At 41.4% G+C, this 12248-nt stretch overlaps 3 protein-coding genes across 3 annotated transcripts; 2 read left to right on the top strand and 1 right to left on the bottom strand.

The window, feature by feature from the left end:
• Positions 1–902: 902 nt before the first annotated feature.
• LOC123891742 lies at positions 903–5843 on the bottom strand. The gene is made up of 3 exons (XM_045941639.1): positions 5289–5843; positions 1642–5183; positions 903–1380 (listed from the first exon to the last, which is right to left on the bottom strand). The coding sequence occupies exons 1-3, from the start codon at positions 5841–5843 to the stop codon at positions 903–905; spliced, it is 4575 nt and encodes a 1524-aa protein (XP_045797595.1).
• A 3333-nt stretch (positions 5844–9176) lies between these two features.
• Positions 9177–10655, top strand: LOC123891741. Its single transcript, XM_045941638.1, has 3 exons — positions 9177–9318; positions 9724–10223; positions 10314–10655. The coding sequence occupies exons 2-3, from the start codon at positions 9726–9728 to the stop codon at positions 10653–10655; spliced, it is 840 nt and encodes a 279-aa protein (XP_045797594.1). The 5' UTR covers positions 9177–9318; positions 9724–9725.
• A 38-nt stretch (positions 10656–10693) lies between these two features.
• LOC123891739 (protein MAIN-LIKE 1-like) lies at positions 10694–11878 on the top strand. Its single transcript, XM_045941637.1, has 2 exons — positions 10694–11035; positions 11126–11878. Exons 1-2 carry the CDS (start codon positions 10694–10696, stop codon positions 11876–11878), a joined length of 1095 nt encoding a protein of 364 aa, XP_045797593.1.
• The last annotated feature ends 370 nt before the right edge of the window (positions 11879–12248 follow it).

The raw sequence follows: 12248 nt of genomic DNA, 5'->3' as shown, positions 1-12248 counted from the left end.
CTTGGCGTCCCCTACGGGTGACGCCAGGGCCTTTCAACCTTGATTTAATTTCTATTCTTGACGTCCCCTACGGGTGACGCCAGGGCCTTTCAACCTTGATTTAATTTCTATTCTTGACGTCCCCTACGGGTGACGCCAGGGCCTTTCAACCTTGATTTAATTTCTATTCTTGACGTCCCCTACGGGTGACGCCAGGGCCTTTCAACCTTGATTTAATTTCTATTCTTGACGTCCCCTACGGGTGACGCCAGGGCCTTTCAACCTTGATTTAATTTCTATTCTTGACGTCCCCCACGGGTGACGCCAGGGCCTTTCAACCTTGATTTAATTTCTATTCTTGACGTCCCCTACGGGTGACGCCAGGGCCTTTCAACCTTGATTTAATTTCTGTTTCTGACGCCCCCTACGGGTGACGCCAAAGCCTCTCAACCCTGATTTATTTTCTTTTTTATTCAGAGCCCGTAACTTAATCAGGTTGACCTTGATTGACGTAAATATTTTGACTGTGAAAGAAAACATGTGTAATAAAAACTACTAAAATTTTGAAATTCAATGAGCCTCGATAAAAACCCCAGTTTGCACAGGGGAAAAGAGTGTCTCACTGTTTTTATTTATTAATGAAAATGGTTCTTATACATCATTTAAATAGTGCTGAAAAGGAATGAATTTACTTATTCTTCCGCCCGTGGTGTGATGCTCCGTAACTAACTGTAGTAGAACTTCAAGTTTGCTATGTTCCACGTCCTGGGGAGGGTTCTTCCTTCCATAGTCTCTAAGCGATATGCTCCTCCTTCAAAGGCTTCTTGTATACGAAAGGGGCCTTCCCAGTTTGCCGCGAACTTCCCTCCTTTATCCTTTCCCATGGGTCTTTTCAACACTAGATCGCCCTCTTGAAAACTTCTCTATTTGACTCTCGTATTATAACGCCTAGCGGCCCTTTGTTTTATGGCGAATTCTCTGAAGTGTGCTCTCTCTCTTCTTTCTTCGATCATGTCTAGGTTCTCTTCCAAAGCTCTATCGTTCTCCTCCTGCGTTATGGTTTCTCTGCGCCAACTGGGAGGATTTATTTCCACCGGGATCATTGCATCTGAGCCATAAACCATTGTAAATGGTGCTTCTCCCGTTGAGGATTGGGGAGTGGTATGATAGGACCACAGGATGGGCGAGATATGGGCTACCCAAGCCTCGCCTTTGCTATCTAGCCTCCTTTTCAATGCCCTTAATATAACCTTATTTTCCGATTCAGCCTGTCCGTTAGCTTGTGGGTGCTCCACTGATATAAAGGTGTTTTTGATTCCTTTGCTTCGACAGAATTCCACGACCTTTTCGCTGGCGAACTGAGTGCCGTTATCGGACACGATGTACTTAGGCAAGTCGAATCTGCAGATGATTTTTTTCCAATAAAAAATCTTGACCTGTTCCGCCGAAATACTAGATACTGGCTCTGCTTCAATCCATTTTGTAAAATAATCAACGGCGACGATGATCCATCTTGCTTGTTTGTAGCCAACTGGGAATGGTCCAACAATATCCACCCCCCACATGAAAAAAGGCCATGGGGATAATACTGATTTCAATGGCTCTCCAGGCATGTGATGTAAATTAGCGTGTCTTTGGCATTTATCACAGTTTCTTACGTACATGGCGGTGTCATCGTGTATATCCGGCCAGTAAAAACCTGCCCTTAATATTTTTCCTGCCAAAGCCCTTGAACCGATATGGCTGCCACATGAGCCCTCATGCACTTCAGACATAATATGTTTTGCTTCTTCCTTGCTGACGCATAGGAGGAGGGGGGATGCAAATCCCCTTTTGTATAGCCTATCTCCTACCATAGAATACCATGCCGCCGTCTTCTTCAATTTGAAAGCTTTTTCCCTTTCTTTTGGGAATTCATCCTTTTGGAGGTATCGTATAATGGGCGATCTCCAATCTTCTTCCTCTATCACCATCATCAAATCTTCTCCGCCGATGCTGGGAGTTTTGATCGTTTCTTGGATAACGGTTCTATGGCTCCCTGGTTTCTTTGTGCTCGCTAGTTTTGACAATAGATCTGCTCTCATGTTTTGCTCGCGAGGGACATAAACTAGTTCGAACGAGTCGAAGTGTTTAGCTAGATTTTGCACTCCCTCTACGTATTTGATTAACTGTGGTTCCTTCGTCTGAAACTTTCCTGACACTTGGTTGGTTACCAGTTGGGAATCACTCATGGCTTTTAACTCCTTCACTTCCATGTCTTTTGCTAACTTCATTCCTGCTATCAAGGCTTCGTACTCAGCCTGGTTATTGCTGGCTTTGAAGGCGAAACGTAATGATTGCTCTATCATAACGCCATCTGGTCCTTCCAGCACTACTCCGGCTCCACTTCCCCGTACGTTGGAGGCTCCGTCTACTGAGAGGGTCCACGTCGCAGCTTTCTCAGTTGTTGGCGGGGTAGACATTTCTAATACAAAGTCCGCCAGCCTTTGCGATTTGATGGCCCCTCTAGGCGAGAAAGTGATATCAAATTCTGATAATTCGACGGACCATGCTACCATCCTTCCTGCTAGGTCCGGCTTTCTGAGGACGTTCTTGATAGGGTAATCTGTTCTAACAACTATCTTGTGGCTTTGAAAGTATTGTCTTAATTTTCTAGCTGTGACAACCACCGCAAGAGATAACCTCTCAATCTTCTGATATCTTGTTTCTGCTCCTCTAAGGGTTCTACTTACAAAATATATAGGCTTTTCTTCGCCCTCTACTTCCTGAACCAGAGCTGAACTTAAGGCTCTGTCAGAAACTGCAAGATAAAGGTAGAGGATATTACCTGGTAATGGGCGCGTCAAGATGGGCGGCGATGCCAAAAATTCCTTTAGTTGTCTGAAGGCTTCTTCCCATTCGGGCGTCCAGGAGAATCTTTCATTCTTCCTAAGGGATGCGAAGAAGTGGAAGCCCTTTTCGCCCGCGCATGATAAGAATCTGGATAATGCCGCTATTCTGCCCGTCAAAGTTTGGACCTCTTTCACAGATGTAGGACTTCTCATGTCTATGATAGCTTGACATTTTTTTGGATTGGCTTCTATTCCTCTGTTGGTGAGCATGAAACCTAGGAATTTTCCTGCTTGCACCCCGAAGGAACATTTCGCTGGGTTTAATCTCATGTTGTACTTTCTTACTGATCCCAGGATGTCTAAAAGGTCTTCGTCATGGCGATTTCCTTCGGGAGTTTTCACTACCATATCGTCGATGTATACCTCTAAGTTCTTTCCTATTTGCTCGGAGAAAACCCTGTCCATCAACCTTTGGTATGTTGCTCCTGCGTTCTTCAACCTGAAAGGCATAACGTTGTAAAAATAATTACAGGTATTCGACATGAAGGCTGTATGACAGGCATCTATAGGGTTCATCTTTATTTGATTATACCCTGAGTAGGCGTCCATAAAACTCAACATTTTGCATCCTGAAGCACCATCAATCAACCTGTCTATGTTAGGCAAAGGATATGGGTCTTTGGGGCATGCCTTATTTAGATCCGTAAAATCCACGCACATCCTCCACTTTCCGTTAGCCTTTTTCACCATGACGACGTTAGCCAACCAAGAGGGATATTTTATCTCTTCAATGAATCCAGCCTCTTTTAGTTTCTCCACTTCCTCTGCTATTGCAGCTCGCCTTTCCTCCCCAACTTTTCTTTTTCTCTGGGAGACAGGTTTTGTGTTGGGTGATATTGATAGTTTATGTGTTATCACCCCTTCATCTATTCCTGGCATATCTGAGGGTTTCCATGCAAATAGGTCAGCGTTGTCCTTCAATATTTTGACGATTCTTCTTCTCTCCTCATTGGGCAACGCTGTTCCTAAACTGGTTGTTTGGTGTGGGTGATCGCCGATTTGAACTTGCTCCAGGTCTTCTATAGGGCTCACCCTTCTGTCTTGAAATTCTTCTCTTGGATCCATGTCTGAATTTTCTATGATGTTTATGCCACCCGGAACTGTGGCTTGTCTTCTTTCGGACGCTCCATTCGTATTGGATGCTCGATGCCGTATCTTCAAGCTGGACTCGTAACATTTTTTGGCGAGGATCTGATCGCCTCTAACTGTTCCCACTCCTCCGTTATCTAGAGGGTATTTAATCGCTAGGTACAGAGTGGACATGGCCGCCCCTAGGGTGTTGAAAGCAGGTCTTCCTATGATAATGTTGTAGGAGGTGAACGGAGTTTTGACTACCAAATATCGCACTTTGATAGTCTTGGCGTTACTTCCCTCCCCGAAGGTAGTGAGTAGGGAGGCGTAACCCATCACGTCTACCTGCTCTCCGGAAAACCCAACTAGAGCTCCTGCGTAAGGCTGCAATTGTTCTTCCGCTAATTGCATGGCCTTGAAAGCTTCCCAGTACATGATATCTGCTGAGCTCCCTGAATCAATTAGTACTCTCTTTACATCGCAGTTTAGGATTTGGACTTGTATTACTAAAGGGTCATCGTCATGGGGCGCTACCTCCAAGCCATCCCTTGCCGTAAATGCCAAATCCGGGACGTCGAGTGGTTGGGGTTGTCTCACGAGATATATCTCTGAGATGGCTCGACGCACATATCTTTTCCTTGCTGAGCTTGACTCCCATCCTCCTGAGAACCCCCCCGCTATTGTATTAACAGCGATCCTCTCCTTTGGAGGCTCTTTACTTGGCCCCGGAGTATCTCGTGGCTCATGCCTGGGGATTTTTGGCACGACGACTCGGCCTTGTGCTGCATCGTCAATGAACCTTCGGAGGTGTCCGCTTTTAATCAGTTCTTCGATCAAATCTCTTAGGCGGAAGCACTTTTCCGTAGAATGACCTCTGCACCTATGGTAGGCGCACCAGGCATTGTCGTTGAGTCCCATGGGGATATTGTTGGCTCTTTTTGGGGGGAGATTTGCCAAACCACTGGCCAGAATTTCGTTTAACACGTACACTTTTGAAGTGTTTAATGGCGTAAACCCTTCCTCGGCGGGGTGATTCCTGAACTCTCTTCTTGGTGGTTGATGGTATGGCTTACCATGGTGCCTTTGCCATGTGTTTCCTTGATGACTTCCCGTTTTTGGTCGCGGGTGTTCTGGGGTTCTAGTAGCACGGCCTACATATTCTTTCTCCTTGGCGTCTCTTTGCCTTTTCTCGGCGTTGCTTTCTTCGCCCTTTATGTAACACTCCGCTCTTTTGTTTACCTCCTGCATTGATGAGGCTGGTTTTTGGGCTAGGGATTCGTTGAAATGTCCTGCTCTTAGCCCATTGTGGAAGGCCGCCACGAACATCTCCTGGTTTGGATTTGAGACCTTGATGGTGGCCTCGCTGAATCTGGCTAGAAAACTACGCAACGATTCGCCGTGGTTTTGGCGAATGGAGAATAGGCTAGTTGACGTGACTTTCACATGTTTCGATCCGGCGAACTGGTGAACGAATTTTTTGTGAAAATCCGCGTAGCTTTCTATTGAATTTCTTGGAAGGTTCATATACCAACGCAAGGCTACATCCTTGAAGGTGCCGGCTAGTAGTTTACATTTTAGGTGTTCTGGAGCATTGATTATGGCAGTTTGTGTTCCAATTGCCATCAGATGCTCTCGAGGGTCAGTTTTTCCATCAAAGGTAGGAAGGTGAGGAACTTTGATCGCTTCTGTGACTTGTGTATCCCATAAATGCTGTGCCAAAGGCTGTACATCCATGATGTTCTCTCCTTCCTCCTCTTCTGAAATCATTTTCGCTTTTTCTTTCTCATGTGTTCTTTCGGCTTCGATAGCCGCGATCTGGGTCTGCAAACGCCGAATTTCTACGACGGCGGCTTGCAAGGTGTTAACGCTAGAATTATCGTTGTTTTCATGTTCTCCAGCCATGTGGAGATGTTTGATTTTTTCGTCTAACTGCTGTGATAGGCTGGGATCAAATGATTTTACCGCAGCCCCACGGTGGGCGCCAAAATGTTCTGGTAAAAACTCAAAGGGGGTTGTATTATTGAGTAAATGGTGTGATTACACTTGGTTCAATCCCAACAACCCTGGGAGTTTAATAAGTCAGAAAAAGGATCCCTCTACAAATGAAAGTATGGAGCTATTTATAGAGCCTCTAGTCTTCTTCTCCAAGTAAGGGCTCCTAAAAATCCGGTCCTTAGCATCTTCTTCGGTGGTATAGCGTGAAAATAGGGATGAAAACCTTGGTCTCCAAGCTATAGCGGTTGTGGGAAGTTGGTTTCTTCCTTCCCAAGTCAGTTGCTAACACAAGGAAGAAGAAGATATTTATAACAGTACGGGATTCAACTTCTGGGCGTTGCCCCGCTATCATTAATCACGCCCGGGGCTTCGTGTCGCCTAATGGGTATTTAGGATTTACTTGATTTGGGCCTATTCTCCTTCTGATATTCATTGGGCTTGCCGGTTATGTCCTTAAGCCCATTGCCCAGTCCAGTTATGATATGACTAACCGAGAGGGGTGGGAGCAGTTAAGTGGATTTATGCAGGACCGCAAACAGAAAATTTACCAGCTAAGTGCAAACATGTTGTAAGCAACTCCGAAGTGGGACCTGTAGGCCAAACTATTTTATTTAACACCTGAAAATGAATATCACCTCTCTTCTTATCTTTTGAAGGGAGATTTCATATAGTTCCTCATTGTTATATTTAATTAGAATTATATTTGAAATGCTCGATGGACTGTCTAACTTGATATAATTTATATGTCTAATGTTTTATGTTTCGAGAAAATTTACCTTGTAATAAGTATGTTTTTTATGTAACTTTCTTTCTAATTTTTTAATAAAAATCTTTATATTCAATTTGTCCACCATTATATTCCCCTTTCTTGTTTCTGTTTTTGCTATTCCTGTAATAGAAGGGTTCACTGGTTAACCAGCGAAACCCTGCACCTTTTGCTAGGTATAAAACAAACTATCTTGTAGTTTGTTGGTTAACCAACGAACACCTCCAAGACCAGACTTGGACAGCTTGCGACACTGAGGCGAACACTCAACCCCACGATTTCTCTCCTAGAAGATGCAGTGGCCGAAAGACCCCTTTTCTCTCTTACACACTTCACTAATTTATTATTCATACCTACACAATAAAATTACACCGGTTCAATAAACATGCATAACAAATATAAGCAACTAAATCAACAAAAAAACAACCAAACATCAACATTAGAATGGCTCCCAGGTTAACTAGTGAACACCTTGCAATTGGTTTGCAGGTTAGCCAGGCTTAGTTTGCTACCTAAATAGCTAAAGGGTATTTTGATTATTTTGCAGGGCTCATGAGAAATAATGGGGGCGCAAAAAGAAAAACTAAAAAATAAAATTTGGTTAACAAAAGGCAAAAGGAAAACTTGCGTAGGTAATACAATCCAAACTCAAGACTCAAATAAACCAGGCCTTCAATTTTTCATTTGATCAAGGTTCAAATTAAGATGTTTTCTCTCCCCACCCCCCGTGATTCTTTTATACCCCCTGAGTTTCCAATTTTACCCTTGCAAAAAACTTCGGTTTATAGAAACCGAAGTTTTTTTTGCCTTGAAAACCGAAATTTACTTTGAATTTGCACTAGAAAAAATTCGGTTTCTGCGAACCGAAGTTTTTTACAAGGGCAAAATCGGAATATTGGGGGGTATAAAAGAATCATGGGGGGTGGGGAGAGAAAACATCTCAAATTAAATTTTGGATTCCAAACCAAACACAAGCTTCGTTTTTTTTCTTAATACATTAATTAATTAATTAATTAATTTACTTAAAATTAAAGATTGAACTCAAGAGTACTTAGCTTAGATGAGATGACACAGATCTATTCTAACTTAATCAAGGTTCTAAATTCAATCCCTAATAACAGTATTAAAATTCTTAAGGAGAGTTTATTACTTTTTTTTTTCTTTCTTTCTATAATAGTTTATTACCAAACCAAATGCAAAAAATTTCACTTTGCCACAAAACTTTAGTTTGCCTTCTTTACTCCTTCAAACATATGTTGAACTAATTAGAAGAATCGGGTCACACCCAATATTTTCCATTGTCGTCAAATTTCTGCTATGGCAGTGCCATGGCGGATTTTGTGCCAGCCACCACAGGTGATCGCAACACCTATTATATCCTTTATACTTCTGCTATAGGCTCCAACACCATGTTTATTGAAGGATATTTGGTTTCCCATCAGGGGCGGACTCAGACATGGATTACCAGTGTGGCTAAATTTTTTAGGCAGTATTGAAAAAAAATCATCGTTATCTTAATAATTCAGTTAAACAACGAACAACATATACAATTATTATTATTAATACAATATGTGTATCTAAAAAAAACACCAACAAACCAATAATTCAGAAAATTTTTATTTTTTTAAAAAAATATTAACAAACTAACAAACTATATCCAGAAAACTACAAAGTTTTTATTCGAAAAAAAGAAAAGACTATAACTTATTGATTCTATGTGAAATCATACATATTACTATTGTTTGATACATCACAAGATTCTATCTTGGACCAAAATATATAGAACTCAAACTTTTACTAGTTTATAGTTTATTTTGATAAACTAATTCAATTAACTTATAACTTATTAATATTTATTCCAATTTTACCTATATCTTCTTACTTGAAAAAATTAAACTTATTATTTTATGTCATTTCATATTTATATGCCACAATCGTTAAAGTTAAAGTTGATTATTATACAATTAAAGTATACAACTTAAAATAATACACTATGTATAACCAAAAAGTTGAATACTATAAACTATTATTTGCACTAATATTTAAACTAATATGTATTGAGAGACTTACGATCATTAATAATAAACTCTAAACTAATATTTACATTAATATTTGTACGAATATGTATGCAGAATAATGTAAAATTATTTATTAAATTATTATTATTATTATTTTAAAAAAATATTTGGGCCGGGCTGGTGTGGCTAGCCCCTGTTTCCCATCATAATCTCCCATCTGTCATTGATATTTTCTCAAGAGAAGTTTTCTCTCCCGACCCCCCTCATTTCTTTTATACCCCCTGAATTTCCGTTTTTACCCTTGGGGGTACTGCGGTTTATAAAAACCGAAGTCTTTTGACATGTTGAAACATTTCGGTAACTGCGAACCGAACGTGGTGTTGACATCGTTCGGTAACTGCGAACCGAATGTAGGTTTGCTTCGGTTGATATTAACCGTAGGGTTGCTTCGGTTGATATTAACCGAAGTTGTCTTACATATGAACAATTTCAGTAAGTTCGTTTTATTTTGAAAAACAAACCACAAAACTCCTCTCTTCCTTTCTTCTACACATTTGCGGCCAACTTCAACATCCAACTTCAAATCACATTTCATCAAGTAAGTTTCTTTCCTTTATTTGTCATTCTATGCATTCCTCATCACCATGACATTTCAAATTCATTTTTTGTTCTTCCCTATAAAAATTCCAAAATTTCAATATCTGATTATTGAGTTAAATTGTTGATTATGTTGTTTGAATCGTTGATTATTGGTTAGTTGTTAGATTGGTTACATACTAGCATGAATGAATGTTGCTAATTGAGTTAAATGTGAATATGAAGCTAATTGAGTTATAGTGTACTCTAAGTGTTTGTCAAAATGTACGAGTGAATATGAATGCATGTTTCCATTTGAATTATGTTTCCATTGTTGCAAGAATCATGTGTTCGATTGAATTATAAGTATGAATTTATCATAGATTAATTGTTTGTATTGATTGTGAATTTATTTATCTATGTATAGATATGGAAGAAAATCTACCTAGGGGTAGGCATGGAAAGGCAATCAATGCACATGCTTCCGCTCGTAGAGAGCTTGCTGCAAATCATCCGTCCAAACGAGGTCGTCGCAAAGGACCAACTCCGGGGCAAGGTACACATGATGCCGAGGCGGGTGGGTCGCATACACGTGGACGGACACGTCTAGGACAATCATTGGTGGTGCAAGATGAATTTGATGCCGACCAATTTTTAAATGCGTGTTTTGATTATGATGATCTTGGATCACCACAAGTCTCACCACAAGTCTCACCGCAACACTCACCGCAAGATGAACCGCAAGACCCACCGCAACAACCACCCCGACAACAACGGCGCAAACCAGTACGCCGAAAACCACCAAAGTGTTCACGTAATGATGATGAAGTAGGTTTTGGAGGAGGACCGACGGATTTGTCCTTGTTAACGGAGTACGATAAGCATATGGCTATTCCGATATGGTATGCAGACCCAAATGACAAAGAGGTAAACCAATTTAAAATACGACGATTATTTTATTAAAAATGTTGTGATTACGTTAGCTCGATAATTTTTTGTGTTATTGGAATTTTTCAGATTTTAGCGGTAAATTTACGTTGCATCGCCAGCGGAAAAAAAGTTATTAATATACAAAAACCGTCCCGCCGCACGGACAGGTGGTTTTGGGATGTGGTTGAAGCATCGGGTTTGGAGCCGCTTACCCGGACTAATTTTAGCGTGCTTGACTACGGGCTCCTCTGGGCATTTGTTGAAAGATGGCATACGGAGACGAGTTCATTCCACATTCCATTGGGTGAGCTGGCCATCACATTGGACGATGTCCAGTGTCTGTTGCATATTCCGATCGAGGGAAAGTTTCTGAACCATGGCAAAATGTCAAGGGATGAAGCGGGCCTGACATGGTTAATTCATTTCTAGGAGTTGATCGGAATGTTGTTATGGGTCATTTTGCCAAAATGAACGGGCTCCATCTGAAGCATTCTGACGTGGAGGATATCTATAGTGTTAACCACGGATTAGCTGATAAAGCTGTTGCTGAAGGTAAGTCGGCGCATGAGATTAAGCTGTATAGGGACAGGTCCATACGGGCTTTCTTGCTATTTTTGGTCTGTTGTACCATATTTAGCAACAAAAGCAGTTACTACGTGGACGTAGTATACCTGCAGTATTTTCAGGATTTGTCGGCTGTCCGTGAATGGAATTGGGGTGTTGCTGCTCTGGTTCATTTGCAACATTATCTGGATGATGCGTGTTTGGTGACAGTGAATCAGATGGCTGGGTACATGTCTTTGCTTCAGGTAACATAAACGTGCGCTTACGAAAATTATTCAACATGTATGATATGTAATGTCCGTCAATATAATGAAACTTGTTTGTCATGCTTTCAGGGCTGGATAATTTCTCATTTTCCGGGACTTAGTGTGTGGGCGCAGGATCCTATCTATTCTGAGGGCATGCCTCGAAATGCAAAGTTTGTTCCCGGAGCTGGACATAGGGAACCAAGTAGCTATAGAAACAGTTTGGATAATATTCAGACGTACGGCTGCGTATTCAGTCCATATGATGATCACCGACATGTCCGCCCTTTGATAAATTCATGCTGGTTTTCTGGATGGTTGAGATGTGGTAATTTGAAAGCCAAGCACTTGCCTGAACGCGTGCTTAGACAATTTAAACATGTCCAAGGCATTCCAAGAAAACCGGATTTGTCTGCGACTCCGGGGATGAGCCTATGTGAGATTGATCGCGTTTTTATGGAGGAGTTGGATTTGAGGATGATTGCTGAAGAGATGAGGGGTCAGGCTGTGGTTAGCGCATGGGACCATGAACCTGGATACATGACATGGTTTTACAAAGTGTCACATCCAGTTATGCGACCCGTACAAGCTCCGGCGTCACCACCAAGGCCACCTAACTTAGAGGTGTTGATAGAGGCCGCGGAAGCAAGGAATGACCCTAATATGCTTCAGGTATGCCGTGGTGTTAGGGATGAGGTGGAGAGGTCACTTCGCGAAGGTGAGGCGGTGGAAGGAACTCCTGTTCATGGTACTTTGCGGAGGATTTTGAATTTGCTTAACCCTGTTTTGACGTGTCGGCGACTTAAGCGGGGTAGAGGGAGACGATACAACACTCGAGAGTAGGCTTAGCTAATATTGTAACTCAGTTGTTGTTTAATGTAATTTTATTATTTAAATTTGTCGAATTTGGATGTAGTTTGATTTCAACAATTTGGTGTATTTGACTACGTTTAATTATCCGTTACCTTTTTTTAATTTCCGTTAATGTGATGTGTCTAATACTCAGCTATGTTATGATATTTTATGACGTTACATAAATGTGCAACACCCAAAAAAAAAAAGAAAATTATGCAATTCATTTCGGTATCCATTTATCGATATCTGGGTATATATCGGTACCTGGTAACGGAATATACATTTCGGTAGTTTTCTGCCGAATCAGCCTAATTCCAGTGAACCAATGAAAATTTCGGTATCCACGTACCGATATCTG

This window comes from Trifolium pratense, linkage group LG6 (assembly GCF_020283565.1).
Source record: "Trifolium pratense cultivar HEN17-A07 linkage group LG6, ARS_RC_1.1, whole genome shotgun sequence".
In the NCBI taxonomy this organism is placed as follows: domain Eukaryota; kingdom Viridiplantae; phylum Streptophyta; class Magnoliopsida; order Fabales; family Fabaceae; genus Trifolium; species Trifolium pratense.
Note: the sequence above shows the minus strand (reverse complement) of the source record. Positions and strands in the feature narration are given on the sequence as shown.

Excerpts from the sequence above, each read along its gene's own strand:
- LOC123891742 (XM_045941639.1), bottom strand. The coding sequence starts at position 5,843 with ATGGCTGGAGAACATGAAAACAACGATAATTCTAGCGTTAACACCTTG. Across the intron at positions 5,184-5,288 it reads TCAGCGAGGCCACCATCAAG|GAGGTAAACAAAAGAGCGGA; the intron begins GTCTCAAATCCA and ends TCATCAATGCAG. Across the intron at positions 1,381-1,641 it reads ATACACGATGACACCGCCAT|ATTCGACTTGCCTAAGTACA; the intron begins GTACGTAAGAAA and ends AATCATCTGCAG.
- LOC123891741 (XM_045941638.1), top strand. The coding sequence starts at position 9,726 with ATGGAAGAAAATCTACCTAGGGGTAGGCATGGAAAGGCAATCAATGCA. Across the intron at positions 10,224-10,313 it reads CAGACCCAAATGACAAAGAG|ATTTTAGCGGTAAATTTACG; the intron begins GTAAACCAATTT and ends GGAATTTTTCAG.
- LOC123891739 (XM_045941637.1), top strand. The coding sequence starts at position 10,694 with ATGAACGGGCTCCATCTGAAGCATTCTGACGTGGAGGATATCTATAGT. Across the intron at positions 11,036-11,125 it reads GGTACATGTCTTTGCTTCAG|GGCTGGATAATTTCTCATTT; the intron begins GTAACATAAACG and ends TCATGCTTTCAG.